Here is a 10697-nt window from a genome sequence, read left to right as displayed (position 1 = left end):
AAAAAAAAAAAAATTTAAAGGCTCTGACTTGTATTTGTGACAGCAGCAATACCAAATGAACAAAATGGTCTGATGGATTAGGGATCACTGGCTTCACATGACTCTCAAGGAGTGTGCTCACAAAAGTGAGTGCTGTCTTAGAAACTGCTAGGGAAAGTCACCTAACTACTATTCCATATACTGTGCCAGCTACTAGAAGAAACGGAAGTTGTTTCGGCAAACTTGAAAACTAACCCATACTTTAGAGAGTCACAAGTAAAATAAAAGTAATATTACTTTTTCGAGCTCTTCATGTTGGTGATTACTAGTTCAATTTGTGCTATAGGCTCTATCAAAATAAATATACTTAAAATGGTCACTTGTTATGCACACCCATGTTTACTGCGGTTTTGTTCACAATAGCAAAGAGCTGGAAACAACCCAAGTGCCCATCAACAAACGAATGGATAGAGCAGCTCTGGTATATTCACACAATGGAATACTATACGGCACTGAAAAATAAAGAACTCATGAAATATACAAAATGGATGACCCTGGAGGACATTATTCTGAGTAAAATATCTTAGCCACAAAAGGACAAATAATTGCATGAGGCCACTGCTGTAAAAATAGGACTGGCATCGGGGTTGGGGGGAGACTGAGAAAGAGGGAATAAACAACGCATACTGCATTGAAACAGATGAGGGAAAGAACTGTTTAAAAGGGATATAAGATTAGGTGTTGTCATGATAAGAGGTCAGAATGAAGGCTGCATAGTAGAGTGGACTGGGGAGGGAGGATTGTATAACAATGAAAGAATTTTTCTTCTACTTTTCAAAGAGGAAGGAACTGGGGGGGGAGGGGTGGGCAGGGAGAAAAATGCAACAAGGAATGAATGGAAACCCAAAATCTCTATAAACGGTCACTAAAACTAATAATAAAAAAAATGGTCAGTTGTTTTAATTAATTTTCCTTTAAAAAAATCTAGTATAATCATTTTGAAAGGCAACTAAAAAGAGGGTCCATTATCACATAACCCAAACCCAAGGTCATCTACAGAATTCAGCAGTAACTCTTCTTCAAATATTTCTTTATATAAGAATCTAAGCTGGACATTATTAATTAAATGAAAAAGGAAAGGTCATGAACATAATCTATCTTGCACTTTCAATTCCTCTCGTTCTTTTAAATTATTTCTTTCAGCACACTCTCAAGTTTCTGTATTGTATTTTTAAAAATTACCCCTGCAATGTACTAGTAAGAGAAGAGTAGTAATTGGGTATTTTCTTCTTTGTTTCATTATATTTTTTTTTCCCCAATATCATAGTTACTGTCACCACTTACTATCACTTGTCACTTGTTATTTTAGGTGCTGTCAAGTCAACTACATCTCATAGTGAAATTATGAGCAACAGATCCAAACCTTTTCCTATCCCGAGCCATCCTCACCTCTCTGATTTGCCCAAGGACACTGGTACACAGCCACTGTGTTAATCCAGCTCTTTGAGGGTCTCCCACTCCCTCTCTAACCCTCCATCTTTCCCAGTACAGTCTCTTTTTTTAAGGACTGGTCCTTCCTAACAATATATCCAAAGTATGTGAGATCATCTTCGCCTCTAACGAGCATCCTGGCTGCATATTGTCCAAGCCAGTCTTGTTCTTTTGGTAGTCCGTAGGATAGTCTGCACTCTTCTCCAACACCACAATGCAAAGGCACTACTTATTCTTCTTCCTTATTCACTGCCCAACTTGCAGATGCATAGGAAGTGACTAAAAAGATCATGGCTGTGATTTAGTAATAAATACTGAAGAGCAGTGACGTCAGTTCGAAGACTAAGATTCTCCCGATCCATACCCTGGTCTTTTCAATTACTTGCTATACATCTCAGAGCTGGATGAGGAAAAAAGATGATAGAAGAACTGACACCTTTGAGTTATGGTGTTGGGGAAGAGTACTGAATACCCCATGGACTGCCCAAAGAATGAGCAGGTATGTCTTGGAAAAAATGCAGCCAGAGTGCTCCTTAGGAGGCAAGGATGAGAAAGTTTTGTCTCTGATTCTGGAGACATGTTGTTAGGAGAGGCTATTCCTTGGAAAAAGATAACATGCTTCTAAAGGTTGAGGATCAGTGAAAGAGAGGAAGACCCCCATGGAGATGGACGGACACAGTAACTATAGCAATGGGCTCAAGGAGATCATAGACAGTGAGGATGGCACAGAATAGGAAGGGATTCACGTCTGTTGTTCACAGGGCTGCTATGAGTTGTACTCAACTAAATGACATTTAACAATAACAACAACATAACTTAGCTAACCTTTATTGAGCATCACAGAGTAACTCTCAACATTGGGTTACTGTGAAACTGGGGGGGGGGGAGTATCAGTTGTTCAGTGGGAGAATTTTTGACCTTCATAAGGAGAACAGCAAGGATGGTGAAGCTTTGTTTTGCATACTCTGGGAATGTTGTCAAGAACAGCTATTCCTTGGAAAAGGGCATCATGCTTGGAAAGTTGGGGGTGATGGCAAAACAGAGGAAGACCCTCAATCAGTGGATTGATACAGTGAATTAAGTATGAGTGTGTCAGAGATTCTGAGGATGGCACAGGATAGGAAAGGGTTCAGATCTGTTATTCCTGGGGTTGCTATGAATCATACTCGACTCTATGGAACCTAACAAAACCACAAGGAGACCTGGGCTGGAACTCTGATCTAATCACCTCATGAAGACGAGCAGGTTTCGGCAGATCTTCCAGACCAAGACGGTCTAGGAGCAAAGATCTCGTAGACCACTTAAGAAAATCTAAAATACCCCTCTCTTCACTGTCGCCAAGTTGTAAATGAATCATGGTTGACCTTCAGGGTGCTTTTCAGCTCATCTTTTTCCTTAGGGTTGCTGATAGATTCAAACTGCCAGAGAGGTAGTCTTTGGGTTAACAGTACAACTCCCTATCGACTATGCCACCAGAGCTCCCTAGACCGACGGAAACCCTAGGCGCACAATGCCCAAATTCACTGGTCAGGGTGGTAGCACAGGAGCAGGCAGCTTTTCACTGTAATATGTGGAATCATCACAAGTTGGGGGTGCACTTAGGAGTTACTGCACTTTATGTGCAGACTGCAGACATATTTATAAAGTCTCCATTTGATTTTAACATACAGCTAAGAGTTAAAAATTACTAATATATAACAAGCACGCTACAGGAATTAAAAAAAAAAATGAGTAAACCATAAGACTGAGGCTTGCAGAACACAGAAATATCAGGTAAACCCACTGAAATTGCTAACTGTTAAATCAAAGGTATGCACACATCGCCAAAAAAGCAGAAATTGGCCAGGACACCAAAGAAGGGAAGGAAGCCTCTGGGTCGGTTTACAATGTAGACAAAATCAAAGATCATTCCCAGATGAGAGAAATCAAACCTACAACTCTTTAGACTCAAATAAGGCTTTTCTAGCCATTCTTGCTCCAAAGCTTAGTAAACCACCACTAAAGACAACTCTTCCTCCACTCAGATTTTACTATCTGTAATGGTGGTAACAATTATATGACTATTCGGAAAAGAACAGGAAATATATAAAACTTGCCTGACACACTGTTGAGTCAAAACTGACTCATAGCTGACCCTCCACTGGATCTGAGGCTGTAAATACCATAGGAAGAGAATACTCATCTTTCACCCTCAGAGATGTTAAGATTCAAACTGTCAGAAAGACATAGTCTTTGGGTTAGCAGCACAACTCCCTATGGACTAGGCCATAAGAGCTTCCAGCCTGGCACAGAGTGGGTACAATTCATTTTCTAATCCCTTTCTTACAGAACCAAGGAGTTTGCTCACCCCTAAAGTCCTTCTTATCTTTCTGCAATCCTAGGCACTGCTCCTTTCTGAAATTCTCTTCAACTTCCTTGACATGAGCTTTTACTCTGTGCTAGGTCTATGACTTCATTTCGACGTCAACCGTTGTCTTTTCTCTTCCTTTTATTTCTTAAATGAAAGTAGTTCCAAAAGTGGTCTCTCTACCTTGCCGTTTACAACGGAACTTTGTCTCCTGAAAAGCTTATCCCATGGCTTTAACAATTACCCATAAAGGGAGGAGTCTAAATTTACACATAATCTCTGGACCTAGCCTCTTTTCCAAGCTCCATTTCCACACTGTCATATCTGCATAGCATTTTCACATACACATTTTGCTAGCAAACTCGGCACTGTTGTTAGGTGTTGCTGATTTGTTTTCAACTCAGTAGCTCCAGCATGACAGAGCAGAACTGTCCCACTGGGTTTTCTTGGCTGTAATCGTCACGGAAGCATCCTGCCAAGTCTTTCTCCCACAGAGCCCCTGGTGAGTACCAAGTGTCAACTTTTCAGTTAGCAGCCATCCATAAGCTCAGAAGAGCAATACTCAGAAAAATGCTCTCTGTTATTCCTGCGAGCGGTGAGTCCTATTTCCAGTGTTCTGTTAGGATGGGACTTCCTCCCAGCACACTCCAGTCTGAGCTTCCTTTTCGCCTACATTTAATAACTAATTCCTCTTGATTCCAAATGTGAACTGTGTTAGCATTCTTTTTGTTCCTTTTTTTTCAAGTTGAATTCTAACACTAACTCTGGTTCCAAACGCTCTTGCTAGCTCAGTATGTTTAGACACATGGTTCTCAAGCAGGGGAATTCTGGCCCCTCGAGACATGTAATGTGATTTGGGAGGTTAGGGAAGTGCTACTGGGAGCTTGTGGGTCAAGGATGCTACCAGACTACAAAGCAAAAGGAAACCTAGTCAATAAAGAAATTAGCTGGTTTAAATGTCAACAGAGGGGAGCTCTGGTGGCCTAGTGGCAAGAAGCTGCACTGCAATCCCAGAAGTACGTGGTTCGAATCCACCAGATGCTCTTCCGGGGAAGGAGGGACAATCCCCTCCTGTACCAGTCAAATCTGATTTGACAGTACACACAAATAATAAAATAAATGTCAACAGAGCTGAAAACCATGGTCTAGATAGTGAGCAGCCAACCTAACAATCTATCTTTGCATCTCTTACTTGCAAAGTACCTCAGAGGTAGCACTCAACTGTTTAAATGAGCGCATTTTACACATTACCACTTTCCTGTTTTTCTTCTTACCTTAGATAGTCTGACGTGAGCTTATGTCCCTGCTCATGTCAAACAATCCCCTAGGTAGAGATAATTTTTCTGTCTTCAAAATTTCCAGTAGCAAAAAAACTTCCTAAAGTGCTAAAAAAATTTGCCACTTGCCATTTTTACAAAAAAAGAAAAAGAATCACTATTTCTTCTTTTTTCAAGTAAGCTGTCAGCACACTTAAAAATGAAACAAATCTAAATGAGGGTTCTATCATCAAATGTCTGAGGCCAAGTAATGTCCCAAAAGCATAAACACAAACTCAGGTATAAATAACACCTCTGCCACTTCCTACCTATGTGTCTCTGGGTGTGCTAGGGTTTATGAAACCTCATTTTACTCATCTGTGAAATGGTAAGAATATGGCCTACCACAAATTAAGTAAAGTATGCATCACCTAATGGAACTAAGCATACAGTACAATTTCTGCACCAATCTTAACAGCTTCCCTCCCTTGGCTCTGTAATCATGACAATCCCGAAAGTGAAAAAGCTTATTTTTGAAAACTGAACACAAGATGGCTAAAAGAGTAACATGATTTAGCTCTTAATTTAAAAATATCACCTTTAAATTTTCTATTTCTGATCTGTACCCAAAATCCTCCTCCCAAAAGATTTAAAAGAACACTCAGGTAACTAAGAAAACAAACAAACAAAAATGTTAACATTTTCCCTTAATAAGTCATTTAAATTTAATCCAAAAGTGTTATCAGTATTTTTCAATTAAGAAATCTATAAAGTACCAAAAGAATATTCTTTTTTTAAAAAAAAAACCTAAACGCAAAACCCAGTAACAAAAAGCTCCAAAACTGAAATACCAAATTTCTTTAAAATTTTCATTCATTTACTCATAAAACACCACTAAGCAAGCAAGAACAGAAACAATATTCCATTCTGTAGGATATTTAGGGACTTAAACTATAGAATAATTAAGACTCGTATCTCATTTGGGAAAAAAACCCCAACACTCTATTTTTGGCCTTTACAATACACAGCAGATCTATATTAACTCCCACACTGCCACACTGCTACTCTCTCCTAGGCTGGATTTCTAGATGCTGGGAGCCACTAATGGCCAGTGAAGAAGAGAATAAAAATAAGACCAACTCTTAAAAAACTTTCAAAATGTGTGTGTATATTTATCATTATTTCATGAATAATTCATCATTATTGTTGTGTACCATCGAGTTGGAACCCACTCACACTTGACTTGCTGGTGGGTTTTTGGAGGCAGTTAATCTCAGGGGAGGAGATCGCCTATCCTTCTCCGGTGGAGCAGCTGGAGGATTCTAACCTCGTGCCTTCGAGATTGCAGGGCAGCTTCATGCCACTAGGCCACGAGAGCTCACTAATTCATCATTGTTTATCAAAAATGTATGTGTAGATACAGATTTGTCTACGTGATCTATGGAGTGAGTATAAGCAATCTCGCTGCTCCTCCCACACTGTTGTTTTATTATCACTGAGAGCAAATAAAGGGTCCTTGGTGGTGCAGTGGTTAGTACCGAGCTGCTCACCAAAACTGAGCCAATGCAAAACTACCAGCAACTCCAAGGTGACAAGATGAGGCAGCTTCCAGAAAGATTTACAGCCCTGGAAACTTTCTAGGGGAGTTCTACTCTGTCCTCTGTTGTTGTTATGTACCAGAACCGACTCACAGCTGACCCTCCAGGAGGTTTTCAGAGGCAGTAAATGGCATGGGAGGAAACTATCCATCTTTCTGCCGTGGAGCAGCTGGTGGATTTGAACTGAGTACCTCTGGGTTGGCAGTGCAACTCCTTACCACTAGCCACCAGAGCTTCCTACTCTGCCCTATAGGGTCTCTTTTCAGCAGAAGTGACTCCAAAGCATGAGCAATCTTGAAGAAAGATGGACTTCCAAAAAAAAATCAAGATGAAGCAAGCTTCTGCACATTCAAATGGGCAAGGAGACGGAGGAGTATTGCATTTCAACGCAGAAACACGGGATATAAAAATACTCTGGGCAGAAAGTTCCAACTGAAAATATCCTTCAGTTGACATCAGGATTTCTTAAACAACAGAATGGAATTGTGTGTGGTTTTTAAAAATCTGTTACTGCTTTGGAACTAAAAAAAAAAAAGAAAGAAACAGTGTCATACTAAAAGTGGGTTTTCCGAACAATATATGATCACTGACGTTCACATGTCAGTTACTTCTGGGTGTGAGAAACGTCAAAGTCCTTCTGAGGCAATACTAAAAATGAGTGGGCCCAGCAGCGGCCCCAGGCCCCAGGGATCCTAAGGCATCGGCGAATAAGAAGACTTGATCAGTGGTCAGATTTCTCATTTTAAATGTCTAAGAATCTGGTCCTTCGTCTGCTTCCATTGTTGTCACAAGCATCTAAGATACAGGAGGAGTTTCACAACCACCTCCCCCTTTGGGAGAAGTCCTAGTAGGATGATGGGGCGCCACCAAATCGGCATCCTGGGGGTTCTGGGGGGGGGTGTCTGCCAACCTGGGAACCGATTATGGGCGGGGGGTGGAAGGCTTTATGTGAGCAACGCCGCTGCCTCCCCGAAACAGGGGTGATGCAAAGCCCTTTACTGCTAAAGCTAAAGCCAAAAAAAAGAAAGAGAACGAAAAAAAAAAAAAATCAAGACAGACAGAAGACAGACAGACGTCCACCCGGGAAGGAAGAAAAGCCCCGAGGAACCAGGAAAGGAAGCGATGTGCTTCTGGGAGGAGGGAGGAGAAGGGGAGGATCTGCTTCCTCGGCGCGTTCCCCCTTCCTCCTCGGTAAGGCTCCACTCTCAGGCCAGGCCGCCGGCTGGGCACTGCCCTTGGGCCACTCCCAGGCCTGGACCCCACTGCAGCCTCCAGACCCGGGCAGGGCCCCGCGGTGCTGGCCTCGGCCTCAGGGCCCTGCGGTGGGCGAGGGTCCCCGGAGAGGAGGAGGGTCCCCGGCGTGGAGAAGGGTTCCTGGCGTGGAGAAGGGTCCCCGGCGAGGACGAGGGTCCCCGCGGCACTGCCCGCCCCCGCCCGCCGCACCCCGCCGCCCGCTCCCGCTTCCTATTTTCGGAGCACACACCCTACAAGGAGCGGAGCGAACAGGCCCGGCTGAGTCCAGCCCCCCGCGCGGGCCTCGGTGACTGACAGGCGCAGGCACGAGAGCGCAGCGAAGAAAAGGGGGAAGGAAGGGCAGCCGAGGGCGCAGGCGATGGCCACGGCCCCTCCCCGGGCGCCCAGACTCCGGACTGACACGCCCGGGCTCCGCCGGCCCCGCGGCTCTTACCTTCTCCTCATCAGACAACTGCTCCTCCAGATCCGCCATCTTTCCTCTGGCGACAAATCGCGGCGGCGGCGGCGGCAGGAGCAGCCACCTGACTTCCCCCTCTCCGTGCGGTCCTCCGCGCCGCGCGCCCCCGCTGAGGGCGGGGCGTTCGGGCCTCCGCGCACGCGCCCGGGAGCTCCGCCCTCTCCAGCGCGGCCGCCAGGGCCGGGGCACAGTTGTGCGCATGCGCGGACTCCGCGCAGCCTGGCCGGGGGAGGGAGTTGCCGCCTACTGCTGCCTGCTGCGGGCTCCTGGGCGTCGTGAGCCGGGGAGGGGTTCTCTCCCCTGCAGTGACCATATGGACCCCTCCTGCAGCGGGTACATTCTGAGCCCTTGACTATGTTCCCATCCAGTACTGAACCCTACCAGCTGAAAAATGAAAAACTGTACCAGTGGAAGCTTTATAAATACTCGATTGTTGGCCTTTGCTTTTGTTTTTGAGAATAAGAAAAATACCCAAATTTAGTAGTAATAGGCACACTCAATCTGATCCATAATTGGAGATTGCTCTTCGTACATTCATTTATTCACTCAATAAATATTCACTCTTAAGTATTTGCCAGGGTTAGTCTGTGGAGATAAACAAGGTTCATTAAACAAATACCGAGCAGTTGGAGATGGTATTGTCTATGTAATAGAATTAAGACGTCAATGTAATGCTCCTGAATAGGATTTGCAGATTAAATGCATGACTTCTGGTAAAATATTAATTTCCGATTAAAAAGTGAATAAGTATAAGCATATCCTTTCTGTATACAATCAAATCTATGGTAGAAGCAGTCAAGAAATCAATAGTGTACTGGGCAAAACTGCTGTCAAGGTCCTTCGTAAAGTGCTAATAAATAAGAAGGTCAACTTAAGGGAGTTCTGGTGGTCTAGTGGCAAGAAGCTGCACACCAGAAGTGTGCAGTTCAAATCCTCCAGAGGCTCTGCTGGAAAAGGAGGAACAATCTCCTCCTGTACCAGTCAGATCCGATTTTCCGATTTGACGGTACACACACACACACACACTTAAAAAAAAACACAACAAAAACAAGAAGAATGTCCATTTAAAGACTGAGGTGTACCTTGGAGTTTAGATAGGAATTAAGACTTATATCAGCATAAACTGATAAGCTGTTTACAAGTTTTGAGTAGTGACATGGCATAATAAAAAATAATACATCTAGCAACCTGAATCTGACAAATGCATGTAGAAAACACATGTGAAAGTCTCTTTAAAGAGTTCAAATAATGATTCAAAGGCAAGACATTCCTCCCTAGAGAGAATTTCATGAAGGTTATTACTCATTTGTCCCATCAGTTCTAGTCACACCACTTGCCATGTCAAAAAGTACTTCCTCCAGGGTTTTGGTTTCTGGTTTCATTTTGTAATACACAATGATCAATAATCTGTACACAACAAGTGATCTGCTGGTTGCCATCTTCCTCTGGAAACCTCACCCAGCTATGGCAGGTTGTGCAATCATTTGTCAGAGCTTGTTTATAACTGTTACCTTGGTGATACTTAACATGTGGTTTCCCAGAGTGCCAGAGCAGGCAATTATGTCTAATTTCTGATAATCCTTTTAATAATCTCCCAATACCACCCATGATAGACATAAAAGGAATTGTATAAATCACATAATCTAGGAACTGGCAAGGTTTCAAGCAGTCTTATAAAATAGGTGTAAATATGAAATGACCATCCAGTGACTATAAGAAATAACACACTGGGATCCCTAGGAATCAGTTAAACAGTAAAGGGGAAAAGAACCAAGTATTTCTTTCACATACAATTCTAATTACTAAGTGAGAACTTCTTACTCTTTTCTTACATGGTTTGGGAATTCATCTTTCTTCTATTGACTAGTGAGTTTGTGCTTCCTAGTTACTGTCACCAGAACCTGCTCACTATTTTCTTCCTTTCTCTCTTTTTTCAAGCTACTTCCCTCTGTAATTAATTACATGTACTCATTGTAAAGTTGCATATACACTCCTTTTTATTTCTTTTTTTTAATTAATATTAATGAAAGTTTACAGAGACTTTAGGTTTCCATTAATTCATTGTTCCACTTTTCTCCCTGCCCACCTCTTCTCCCCAATTTGCTCTTCTTTTTGAAAAGTAAAGGAAAAATTCTTTCATTGTTTTGCAATCCCTCCCTCCAAGTCCACTCCACTGTGCAACCTTCGCTCTGGACTCCCCTCATGACAAAAATACCTACTCATATAGCCCTTTTAAACAGTTTTCTCCCTCACCTGTTTCATTGCAGTATACATTATTTAACCCATCTTTCTCAGTCTTCCCCCAATCCCAAGGT

At 42.8% G+C, this 10697-nt stretch overlaps 1 protein-coding gene across 1 annotated transcript in view; it reads right to left on the bottom strand.

Annotated features, from left to right (window-relative positions):
• Positions 1–8468, bottom strand: part of CAPZA2 (capping protein (actin filament) muscle Z-line, alpha 2) — a 54945-nt gene extending 46477 nt beyond the window's left edge. Inside the window, exon 1 of the mRNA XM_006882664.1 lies at positions 8359–8468. Within this exon, the coding sequence (XP_006882726.1) occupies positions 8359–8397 (39 nt within the window). The 5' untranslated portion in view covers positions 8398–8468. The remainder of the gene's footprint in view (positions 1–8358) is intronic.
• Positions 8469–10697: the final 2229 nt, after the last annotated feature.

This window comes from Elephantulus edwardii, unplaced genomic scaffold (genome assembly GCF_000299155.1).
Source record: "Elephantulus edwardii isolate Elephantulus edwardi_28Jun2011 unplaced genomic scaffold, EleEdw1.0 scaffold00022, whole genome shotgun sequence".
NCBI lineage: Eukaryota > Metazoa > Chordata > Mammalia > Macroscelidea > Macroscelididae > Elephantulus > Elephantulus edwardii.
Note: the sequence above shows the minus strand (reverse complement) of the source record. Positions and strands in the feature narration are given on the sequence as shown.